The following is a 13,094-nucleotide window of genomic DNA, read 5'->3' as shown; positions in this document are numbered from 1 at the left end:
GACATGAGTATAAGAAATAAATGCTTTCATTTTATGCTACTGGCATTTCAGTGTTATTTATTATACAGAAAAAGCCAACTGCTTCAGATACTGTAGTGAATGCAGAAAGGGGGAATTAAATGCAAGTGTACATTCCAAATTGTGGGAGTTGCTCACCCAGTGCCTATTCTCATCCTAACCCAACAGCTCATTACCCTGTTCAGCTTCCAGAATGCTAGCACCCAGAATTGAAACTTTCAGGCAAGAGAATGGAAGGTTTTTTCCTGAGCAATCTGAGCAACCCTAAAGAAAGTATCTAAAGATACTGGCCTCAGTAGTCCTTCAGTGAAACTGACAAGAACCCTACAGTGAAGCTGCCTATGTGACAAGCCCCAACTAAGCCATAGAGATCCCACTTAGCCATTTAGGGCCCCCAGAGAGCCAAGGACTACTAGACTTCTGAGAAAACCCTCTAACATAAAACATAAGAGATCAGAACAAAGCAAAATATGGTAGTGAGTCAGTAAGGTGTTGGAATAGGAAACCCTAGACCTGCCTTCCCCCAGGGACACACCAATTCAACAACAATACATGGACTAATTCCCTTTGTGAGAAATCTAAAAACTAGTTGAGGGGCTCCTGCACCCCAGGCAAGCTTGAGACCAGTCACATCAAAGGCAGTAGGAAGGACTTCCCTGGTGGCACAGTAGTTAAGAATCCACTTGCCAATGCAGGGGACACAGGTTTGATCCCTGGTCTGGGAAGATCCCACATGCCATGGAGCAACTAAGCTTGTGTGCCACAAGTACTGAGCCTATGCTCTAGAGCCCACAAGCCACAACTACTGAAGCCCGCACACCTAGAACCCATGCTCAGCAACAAGAGAAGCCACCACAATGAGAAGCCCGTGCACCACAGTGAAGAAGAGTAGCCCCCACTTGACGCAACTAGAGAAAGCCCGCGCGCAGCAACAAAGACCCAACGCAGCACCGACCCCCCGTCCAGAGAAGCCAATAGGAAAATTCAAGACACCCTTTCACCATAATTCACACCCCTAGCACAGGATGGCAGGAAACCTTCAGCTCCCAGCTTCTCCCTAGGGAGGGAGGGAAGGGACTGAAGCATGTGTCAGAAGTTCTCAATTTTCTGGGAATGGTCAAAGAATTGCCTACTGTCTTATCTGCCTCAGAGGGCTGATGGGACCTGACATACTCTGGAAGTCTGATGGGTGCTGAAACAAAGATAGTATTTTGTCCTAGCATAAAAATATTCACTAGATCCCAGCTTCTCTCTGGAGTGGGAAAGAGTTGGACTGTGTCCAACATTCCAACATTTCCGGGGGCTGCTCAAAGGAATAGTTTTTGTCTCATTTGTCTTGGAGCACTGATGGGACTTGGTGTATTCTAGATTCCTCATGGGCACTAAGAACAAAGACTATGGTTTGAACTGGCAAGAAGGTTTGAGAGGATCCCAGAATCTCTGGTTGGGAAGATTGGTGAAGGTCTTCTGTACGAGGCCTATCTGTGAAGGCTGGGAGAGGTGGCTGTTTTTTCTAATGTGCAGATACCAAAACAAATCATTAAAGAAAAAGAAACAGGGAAACATGGTCCAAAAAATGGGAATAAGATAAAGCTCCAGAAACTGACCCTAATTAAATGGAAATATATGAACTACCTGACAGAGAATTCAAAATAATTGTCATAAAGATGTTCAACAAATGTTCATAAAGAGCTCAGGAGAACAATGCACGGAAAAAGTGAGAATTTTAAGAAAGAGATAGGGAAAAAAGTTAATCAAAAAGAAATCTTAGAGCTGAGAAAAACAGTAAATGAATTTTTAAAAACCTGTAAAAGAGATTGGACTAGATCAAGCAGAAGAAAGAATTGGCAAACTCAAAGATAAGTCATTTGAAATTATCCAGTCAGAGGAGCAAAAAGGAAAAAGAATATAAAAGAATGAAGAAAGTTTGAGATTTCTGTTAAGAAAACAGATCAGTATATGGATTGTGGGAGTCCCATAGGGAAAAGGGAGGTAGGAAGGGAGGGAAAGAGAAAGGGCCAGAAGGCTTTTTCACAGAAATGGTGGCTGAAAACTTCCTAAGTCTGGGGAAGGAAATGTACATCCAGACCTAGGAACCCCAACAAACCTCAAATAAGCTGAACCAAAGAAATTCACATGGGTGCACATAATCAAATTGTCAAAAGTCAAAGACAAAAAGAGAATTTTGAAAGCAGCAACTAAAAAAGCGACTTGATATGTACAAGGGGACCTCATTAGACTATCAGCGGATTTCTCAGGAGAAACCTTGCAGGCAAGAAGGGAGTAGAATTTTATAGACAAAGTGCTGAAAGAAAAAAAACTGTCAACCAATAATACTCTAACCAGCAAAGCTGTCCTTAAGAAATGAAGAAAAGATAAGGAATTTTCCAGACAAACAAAAGTTGAAGGAGTTAATCATCACTAGACCTGCCTTACAAGAAATGCTAGAGGGAGTTTTTCAAGTTGAAACAAAGGACTCTAAAACAGCAACATAAAAGCATATGAAAGTATAAAACTCACTGGTAAGTATATAGACAAATATACTAATACTATAACAGTGACATATAAATCACTTTTAATTCTAGTATAAAAGTTAAATGACAAAAGTATTAAATATAACTATAAAAATATGTTAATGGATACACCATATAAAAGGATGTAAATTGTAACATCAGTATTGCAAAGTGTGTTTGAGGGGTGAAGTAAAAGTGTAGAGTTTTTGTTAAATTGTTATCAGCTTAAAGTAGACAATTTAAACTATGTTTTTTGTAAGCCCCATGGTAACCACACACAAAAAAACACCTATAGAGGAGACACAAAAGAAAAATAGAAAGGAGTCAAAGCATATCAACATAAAAGAATCAGTGAAAGACAAAGGAACATGGCAAAAGAGGAGAGGCAAAAGAACTACAAAACAGAAAACAACAAAATTGTAATAGTCCTTCTCTATCAATAATTACTGTAACTATAAATGGATTAAACCCAATCAAAAGACAAAGAGTGGCTGAATAGATTGAAAAAAATCCAGCCATATGCTGTCTACAAAAGACTCATTTTAGATTTAAGGACACACATGGACTGAAAGTAAATGGGTGGGGAAAGATACTCCATGAAAATGGTGACCAAAAGAGAGCAGGAGGGGCGATACTTATATCAGATAAAAATAGACTTTAAGTCAATAACTATTATAAGAGACAAAGGAGAACATTTTGTAATTATATAAGGGTCAATTCATCAGGAACACGTAACAATTATGCATAAATATTTACCCAACATCAGAGCACCTAACATATGAGGCAAACACTGACAGAAATGAAGGTAGGAATAGGCATCAATACAATCATAGTAGGAGACTTCAGTACCCCCACTTGTAATAATGGATAGAACATTTGGACAGAAAATCAACACTTAACTGATTTCAAAGTATCAATATATTGCAAAGCTACAGTAAATATAACATTATAGTACTGGCAATACAGACATATAGACCAGTAGGACAGAATAGAGGGCCCAAAACTAAATCCATAAATATATGGTCACCTGATCTTTGACAAGAGTGCCAAGAATACACAATGTGGGAGAAATAGTCTCTTCAACAAATGATGTTGGCAAAACTGGATATCCACATACAAAAGAATGAAATTGGACCCTTACCTTATATCATACAGAAAAGTCAACTCAAAATGTAGTAAGGACTTAAACGTGAGAACAGCAACTGTAAAACTCCTAGAAGAAAACATAAGGGAAAATCTTCATGGCAGTTGGTCTTGGCAGTTATTTCTTTATGTGACACCAAAAGCACAGGCAACAAAAGCAAAATTAGACAAGTGAGCCTTGATAAAACTAAAAAGCTTCTGCACAGAAGAAGGAACAATCAACAGGGTGAAAAGGCAGCCTATAAAAAGGGAGAAAATATTTGCAAACCACATATCTGATAAGGGATTAATATCCAAAATATATTGGAAGCTCCCACAATTCAAAAGGAAAAAAAATCCAAATAACCTGATTAAAAATGATAAAGAACTTGAATAGACATTTCCCCTAAAGAAGATATTCACATTGCCAACAGGTATATGAAAAGATCACTAACCATTAGGGAAATGCAAATCAAGACCATAGTGAGATATCACCTCACAACTCTTAGGATGGTTATTATTTTAAAAAAAAGTGTTGGGAAGGATATGGAGAAATTGGACGCCCTTGTACACTGTTGATGGGAATGTAAAATAGTGAAGCTGCACTGGAACACCATATCGCAGTTACTCAAAAAATTAGAAGTAGAACTACCATATATGATCCAGCAATCCCACTTCTGGGTGTTCATTCAAACTAATTGCAGTCAGGATCTAGAAGATATATTTGCACTCCCATGTTCATTGCAGCCTTTTTCACAATAACCCAATGTGGAAACAACCTAAGTGACCATTGAGGGATGAATGGAGGAAGAAAATACGGTATATGCATACAATGGAATATTATTCAGCCTTAAAAAAGAAGGAATATCAGGATGTATGTATATGTATAGCTGATTCACTTTTTTATAAAGCAGAAACTAACACACCATTGTAAAGCAATTATACTCCAATAAAGATGTTAAAAAAAAAAGAAGGATATCCTGCTATATGCAACACTATAGAAGAACTTTGAGGACACTATGGTAAGTGAAATAAGTCAGTCACAGGAAGAAAAATACTATATGATTCCACCTGTATGAGATATCTAAAGAAGTCAAATTCATAGAAGTAGAGAGTAGAATGTTGGTTGCCAGGGCCCTGGAAGAAAGGGATGTGGGGAGTTGCTATTTAACAGGTATAGTTTCAGTTATGCAAGATGAATAAGTTCTAGAAATCTGCTGCACAGCACTGTGCCTATAGTTAACAATACTCTATTGCACTCTTACAAATTTGAGGGTATGTCTTATGTTAAGTGTTCCCACCATAATAAAATTAAATATAAGAGAAGAAATCAAGCAGAAATAGGAATACAAGGAAGATACTAGGGAAAAAACCTTCACTGAGATAAAAAAAATGTATATTGCATCCATTGAATAGGAATAGGATGCTGTGGAAAAAAAGGGGGGGGTGAATATTCAGAGAACAAATTAAATGCAGTAGCAGAATGGAAAACTCAATAGAAGGATTAGAAGATAAGTTGAGATTCCCCAGGAAAAAAAAATCAGGAGGAAAACACAAAAAATGGAGAAAAAAGGTAAGTTAGAGAAGCAATATATGAAATCTAATATCAAATAATAGGAGTTCCAGAAAAAGATAATGAAATAGAAGGAAGAAAATTATCTAAAATACAATTCCAGAACACTTTCTACAGCTAAAGAATATGATTTCTGGGTTAAAAGGGCCATACTGTGCCTAGCACAATAGATGAAAAACACCAAGACAAAACATTATGAAATTGCAGAACATCTGAGGATGGAATAAACAGAATGGATTTATACAATTTGGTAGAGTTTAGGATTAAATAGATGAAAAATACAGAGAAAATTAAACAAACAAGACTTTTATTGACTCCAGGAAAAACAAAAGATGGTCATGGTATATACCACAAGAGTAAAAACTAGGATTTTTATGGCAATTTATCATCATTATGTCTACATTGAATATTGGCCTAACTAAATATGTGATATAATAATATGAGGACAATGGGAAAGGTGGGGAAATGGAAATAAGAGTGTTAGGGGACTGCAATAGCCCAAAGGTTATTTAATATCTTGATGCCGTCAAGGCTTGTCTTTTTTTCTCTGTCTCACCGAAACTTTCTTCAATTACCATAGCTTGGTATGGGCTGGGGACCTAAGTTGAGGAGAAAAAGGTAATCTGCCACTTGTGTGCTGTTGTTCAAAATTTTGTGCCATTTCTCCCTGCTTTTTTAGATTGGGAGTGTCCCATGTTGGAAGAAAACATGCCATGTAAGAATTCCACTCTTTTGGACACCACTAAAGCAGTACCAATAGAGAAGGCACTACAGTTTTCAAACCTCTCTGCGATTTTAGGTAAGTTTCATATTCTTTTTCCTCATGTCACAAGGGGAAACCCTTGTCTATTGGAAAAGCAAAGTATTTTTTCTTTTGAATGATTTCTAAGCTAAATTCATTGATTAGGATTACCTTTGGCTACACATCATATCTGACTAATAGTAAGTAGCTTAAGTACATATGGGTTTACTTTTTTAAAACATTTATTTTGAATTTTAGACTTGCAGAAAAGTTGCAAAAGTAATACTAAGGGTTCCCATATACCTCCCATCCAGCTTTCTGAAACATTATCTTATACAACCATAATACAATAGTGACAATCAGGAAATTAACATTGGTATGAAACTGTTAACTAAACTACAGACCTTACTCACGTTTCACCAGTTTTTCCACTAACGTCTTTTCTTCTGTTTCAGGATCCTATCTAGGATCCTACATTGAATTAGATTGTTATTTCTCCCTTAGTCTACTGAGATCTGTGACAGATCCTCAGTGTTTCTCATTCATAAGCTTGATACTTTTGAAGATTACTGATCAGTTATTTTGTAGAATGTCCCTCACTTTGAATCTGTCTAGTGTTTTCTCATGATTGGAAAGAGATTATGCAATTTTTGATAAGAACACCACAGAAATGATGTATTAAGGAATTCTTAATGTCAGTACATATATCTTATTATTGGTGATGTTAAACTTCACTTGACTAAGGTGGTATCTGCTGGTTTTCTCCACTGTAAAGTTACTAGTTTCCCTCTGTAGTTAATAAATACCTAGAAAAACATAGTTTGAGACTCCATAAGTCCTGTATCTCCTCAAACTTTCATTCACTGATATTACCATTCATCAGAAGAACTTGATTGCCACAGTTCTTACTGTGGTGTTCATCTCATGGTGATTTTCTTTCTTTTTTTTTTTTTTTTTACATCTTTATTGGAGTATAATTGCTTTACAATGGTGTGTTAGTTTCTGCTTTATAACAAAGTGAATCAGTTATACATATACATATGTTCCCATATCTCTTCCCTCTTGCGTCTCTCTCCCTCCCATCCTCCCTATCCCACCCCTCTAGGCGGTCACAAAGCACCGAGCTGATCTCCCTGTGCTATGCGGCTGCTTCCCACTAGCTGCCTATTTTATGTTTGGTAGTGTATATATGTCCATGCCACTCTATCACTTTGTCACAGCTTACCCTTCCCCCTCCCCATATCCTCAAGTCCATTCTCTAGTAGGTCTGTGTCTCTATTCCCATCTTACCCCTAGGTTCTTCATGACATTTTTTTCTTAGATTCCATATATATGTGTTAGAATATGGTATTAGTCTTCCTCTTTCTGACTTAATTTACTCTGTATGACAGACTCTAGGTCCATCCACCTCATTACAAATAACTCAATTTTGTTTCTTTTTATGGCTGAGTAATATTCCATTGTATATATGTGCCACATCTTCTTTATCCATTCAACCGATGATGGACACTTAGGTTGTTTCCATCTCCTGGCTATTGTAAATAGAGCTGCAATGAATATTTTGGTACATGACTCTTTTTGAATTATGGTTTTCTCAGGGTATAGGCCCAGTAGTGGGATTGCTGGGTCGTATGGTAGTTCTATTTGTAGTTTTTTAAGGAACCGCCATACTGTTCTCCATAGTGGCTGTACCAATTCACATTCCCACCAGCAGTGCAAGAGTGTTCCCTTTTCTCTACACCCTCTCCAGCATTTATTGTTTCTAGATTTTTTGATGATGGCCATTCTGAACGGTGTGAGATGATATCTCACTGTAGTTTTGATTTGCATTTCTCTAATGATTAATGATGTTGAGCATTCTTTCATGTGTTTGTTGGCAGTCTGTATATCTTCTGTGGAGAAATGTCTATTTAGGTCTTCTGCCCATATTTGGATTGGGTTGTTTGTTTTTTTATTACTGAGCTGCATGAGCTGCTTGTAAGTTTTGGAGATTAATCCTTTGTCATTTGCTTCATTTGCAAATATTTTCTCCCATTCTGAGGGTTGTCTTTTCGTCTTGTTTATGGTTGCCTTTGCTGTGCAAAAGCTTTGAAGTTTCATTAGGTCCCATTTGTTTATTTTTGTTTTTATTTCCATTTCTCTAGGAGGTGGGTCAAAAAGGATCTTGCTGTGATGTATGCCATAGAGTGTTCTGCCTATGTTTTCCTCTAAGAGTTTGATAGTTTCTGGCCTTACATTTAGGTCTTTAATCCATTTGGATTTTATTTTTGTGTATGGTGTTAGGGAGTGTTCTAATCTCATACTTTTACATGTACCTGTCCAGTTTTCCCAGCACCACTTATTGAAGAGGCTGTCTTTTCTCCACTGTACATTCCTGCCTCCTTTATCAAAGATAAGGTGACCATATGTGTGTGGGTTTATCTCTGGGCTTTCTATCCTGTTCCATTGATCTATCTTTCTGTTTTTGTGCCAGTACCATACTGTCTTGATTACTGTAGCTTTGTAGTATAGTCTGAAGTCACAGAACCTGATTCCTCCAACTCCGTTTTTCTTTCTCAAGATTGCTTTGGCTATTCGGGGTCTTTTGTGTTTCCATACAAATTGTGAAATTTTTTGTTCTAGTTCTTTGATAAATACCAGTGGTAGTATGATAGGGATTGCATTGAATCTTTAGATTGCTTTGGGTAGTATAGTCATTTTCACAATGTTGATTCTTCCAATCCAAGAACATGGTATATCTCTACATCTATTTGTATCATCTTTAATTTCTTTCATCAGTGTCTTATAATTTTCTGCATACAGGTCTTTTGTCTCCTTAGGTAGGTTTATTCCTAGATATTTTATTCTTTTTGTTGCAATGGTAAATGGGAGTGTTTTCTTAATTTCACTTTCAGATTTTTCATTATTAGTGTATAGGAATGCCAGAGATTTCTGTGCATTAATTTTGTATCCTGCTACTTTACCAAATTGATTGATTAGCTCTAGTAGTTTTCTGGTAGCATCTTTAGGATTCTCTATGTATAGTATCATGTCATCTGCAAACAGTGACAGCTTTACTTCTTCTTTTCCAATTTGGATTCCTTTTATTTCCTTTTCTTCTTTGATTGCTGTGGCTAAAACTTCCAAAACTATGTTGAATAAGAGTGGTGAGGGGGCTTCCCTGGTGGCGCAGTGGTTGAGAGTCCGCCTGCTGATGCAGGGGACACGGGTCCGTGCCCCAGTCCGGGAAGATCCCACATGCCGTGGAGCGGCTGGACCCGTGAGCCATGGCCGCTGAGCCGGCACGTCCGGAGGCTGTGCTCTGCAATGGGAGAGGCCACAATAGTGAGATGCCCGTGTACCGCAAAAAAAAAAAAAAAAGAGTGGGCAGCCTTGTCTTGTTCCTGATCTTAGTGGAAATGGTTTCAATTTTTCACCATTGAGGATGATCGTGGCTGTGGGTTTGTCATATATGGCCTTTATTATGTTGAGGAAAGTTCCCTCTATGCCTACTTTCTGCAGGGTTTTTATCATAAATGGGTGTTGAATTTTGTCGAAAGCTTTCTCTGCATCTTTCTCTGCATCATTGAGATGATCATATGGTTTTTCTCCTTCAGTTTGTTAATATGGTGTATCTTGTCGATTGTTTTGCGTATACTGAAGAATCCTTGCATTCTTGCAATAAAGCCCACTTGATCATGGTGTATGATCCTTTTAATGTGCTGTTGGATTCTGTTTGCTAGTATTTTGTTGAGGATTTTTGCATCTATGTTCATCAGTGATATTGGCCTGTAGTTTTCTTTCTTTGTGACATCCTTGTCTCGTTTTGGTATCAGGGTGATGGTGCCCTCGTAGAATGAGTTTGGGAGTGTTCCTCCCTCTGCTATATTTTGGAAGAGTTTGAGAAGGATAGGTGTTAGCTCTTGTCTAAATGTGTGATAGAATTCGCCTGTGAAGCCATCTGGCCCTGGGCTTTTGTTTGTTGGAAGATTTTTAATCACAGTTTCACTTTCAGTGCTTGTGATTGGTCTGTTTATATTCTCTATTTCTTCCTGATTCAGTCTTGGCAGGTTGTGCATTTCTAAGAATTTGTCCATTTCTTCCAGGTTGTCCATTTTATTGGCATAAAGTTGCTTGTAGTAATCTCTCATGATCTTTTGTATTTCTGTAGCGTCAGTTGTTACTTCTCCTTTTTCATTTCTGATTCTATTGATTTGAGTCTTCTCCCTTTTTTTCTTGATGAGTCTGGCTAATGGTTTATCAATTTTGTTTATCTTCTCAAGGAACCAGCTTTTAGTTTTATTGATCTTTGCTATCATTTCCTTCATTTCTTTTTCATTTATTTCTGATCTGATCTTTATGATTTCTTTCCTTCTGCTAACTTTGGGGTTGTTTTGTTCTTCTTTCTCTAATTGCTTTAGGTGCAAGGTTAGGTTGTTTATTCGAGAATTTTCCTGTTTCTTAAGGTAGGATTGTATTGCTATAAACTTCCCTCTTAGAACTGCTTTTGCTGCATCCCATAGGTTTTGGGTCGTCGTGTCTCCATTGTCATTTGTTTCTAGGTATTTTTTGATTTCCTTTTTGATTTCTTCAGTGATCACTTCGTTATTAAGTAGTGTATTGTTTAGCCTCCATGTGTTTGTATTTTTTACAGATCTTTTCCTGTAATTGATATCTAGTCTCATAGCGTTGTGTTCAGAAAAGATACTTGATATGATTTCAATTTTCTTAACTTTACCAAGGCTTGAATTGTGACCCAAGATATGATCTATCCTGGAGAATGTTCCATGAGCACTTGAGAAAAATGTGTATTCTGTTGTTTTTGGATGGAATGTCCTATAAATATCAATTAAGTCCATATTGTTTAATGTATCATTTAAAGCTTGTGTTTCCTTATTTATTTTCCTTTTGGATGACCTGTCCATTGGTGAAAGTGGGGTGTTAAAGTGCCCTACTATGATTGAGTTACTGTCAATTTCCCTTTTTATGGCTGTTAGTATTTACCTTATGTTTTGAGGTGCTCCTATGTTGGGTGCATAAATATATACAATTGTTATATCTTCTTCGTGGGTCGATCCCTTGATCATAATGTAGTGTCCTTCTTTGTCTCTTCTAATAGTCTTTATTTTAAAGTCTATTTTGTCTGATATGAGAGATACTCCAGCTTTCTTTTGATTTCCATTTGCATGGAATATCTTTTTCCTTCCCCTCACTTTCAGTCTGTATGTGTCCCTATGTGTCCCTAGGTCTGAAGTGGGTCTCTTGTAGACAGCATATATATGGGTCTTGTTTTTGTATCCATTCAGCCAGTCTGTGTCTTTTGGTGGGAGCATTTAATCCATTTGCATTTAAGGTAATTATCAATATGTATGTTCCTATTCCCATTTCTTAATTGTTTTGGGTTTGTTATTTTAGGTCTTTTCCTTCTCTTGTGTTTCTTGCCTAGAGAAGTTCCTTTAGCATTTGTTGTAAAGCTGGTTTGGTGGTGCTGAACTCTCTCAGTTTTTGCTTGTCTGTAAAGGTTTTAATTTCTCCATCAAATCTGAATGAGATCCTTGCTGGGTAGAGTAATCTTGGTTGTAGGTTTTTCTCCTTCATCACTTTAAATATGTCCTGCCAGTCCCTTCTGGCTTGCAGAGTTTCTGCTGAAAGATCAGCTGTTAACCTTATGGGGATTCCCTTGTGTGATATTTGTTGTTTTTCCCTTGCTGCTTTTAATATGTTTTCTTTGTATTTAATTTTGATAGTTTGATTAATATGTGTCTTGGCATGTTTCTCCTTGGAGTTATCCTGTGTGGGACTCTCTGTGCTTCCTGGACTTGATTAACTATTTCCATTCCTATATTAGGGAAGTTTTCAAGTATAATCTCTTCAGATATTTTCTCAGTCCCTTTCTTTTCCTCTTCTTCTTCTGGGACCCCTATAATTCGAATGTTGGTGCGTTTAATGTTGTCCCAGAGGTCTCTGAGACTGTCCTCAGTTCTTTTCATTCTTTTTTCTTTATTCTGCTCTGCAGTAGTTATTTCCACTATTTTATCTTTCAGGTCTCCTATCCGTTCTTCTGCCTGAGTTATTCTGCTTTTGATCCCTTCTAGAGAATTTTTAATTTCATTTATTGTGTTTTTAATCGATGCTTGATTCGTCTTTAGTTCTTCTAGGTCCTTGTTAAATGTTTCTTGCATTTTCTCTATTCTATTTCCAAGATTTTGGATCATCTTTACTATCATTATTCTGAATTCTTTTTCAGGTAGACTGCCTATTTCCTCTTCATTTGTTAGGTCTGGTGGGTTTTTATCTTGCTCCTTCATCTGCTGTGTGTTTTTCTGTCTTCTTATTTTGCTTATGTTACTGTGTTTGGGGTCTCCTTTTTGCAGGCTGCAGGTTCGTAGTTCCCGTTGTTTTTGGTGTCTGTCCCCAGTGGCTAAAGTTGGTCCAGTGGGATGTGTAGGCTTCCTGGTGGAGGGGACTAGTGCCTGTGTTCTGGTGGATGAGGCTGGATCTTGTCTTTCTGGTGGGCAGGTCCACATCTGGTGGTGTGTTTTGGGGTGTCTGTGGCCTTATTATGATTTTAGGCAGCCTCTCTGCTAATGGGTGGGGTTGTGTTTCTGTCTTGCTAGTTGTTTGGCATAGGGTGTGCAGCACTGTAGCTTGCTGGTCATTGAGTGAAGCTGGGTGTTGGTGTTGAGATGGAGATCTCTGGGAAATTTTCGCCATTTGATATTACGTGGAGCTGGGAGGTCTCTTGTGGACCAGTGTCTTGAAGTTGGCTCTCGCACCTCAGAGGCACAGCACTGACTCCTGGTTGCAGCACCAAGAGCGTTTCATCCTCACGGCTCAGAATAAAAGTGAGAAAAAGGAAAAAGAAAAGAAAAGAAAAGAAAAGAAGGGAAAGAAAGAGAGAGAGAGAGAGAGAGAGAGAGAAAGAAAGAGAGAAAGAAAGATAAGAAAATATAAAATTAAAAATAGAGTAAGATAAAATAAAATAAATTTATTAAAGTAAAAAATAAAGAAAAATAAAATTTTTTAAGTAAAAAAGAAAAAAAAAAAAAAAACCGAACAGAACCCTAGGGCAAATGGTGAAAGCAAAGCTATACAGACAAAATCTCACACAGAAGCATACACATACACACTCACAAAAAGAGGAGAA

The 13,094-nt window shown here is 37.4% G+C and overlaps 1 protein-coding gene across 1 annotated transcript in view; it reads left to right on the top strand.

Annotated features, from left to right (window-relative positions):
• MEIKIN (meiotic kinetochore factor) overlaps positions 1 to 13,094 on the top strand; it is a 125,350-nt gene that overhangs the window by 11,914 nt on the left and 100,342 nt on the right. The window contains exon 6 of the mRNA XM_060094389.1: positions 5,906 to 6,025. Within this exon, the coding sequence (XP_059950372.1) occupies positions 5,906 to 6,025 (120 nt within the window). The remainder of the gene's footprint in view (positions 1 to 5,905; positions 6,026 to 13,094) is intronic.

Source organism: Mesoplodon densirostris, chromosome 3 (genome assembly GCF_025265405.1).
Source record: "Mesoplodon densirostris isolate mMesDen1 chromosome 3, mMesDen1 primary haplotype, whole genome shotgun sequence".
NCBI lineage: Eukaryota > Metazoa > Chordata > Mammalia > Artiodactyla > Ziphiidae > Mesoplodon > Mesoplodon densirostris.
Note: the sequence above shows the minus strand (reverse complement) of the source record. Positions and strands in the feature narration are given on the sequence as shown.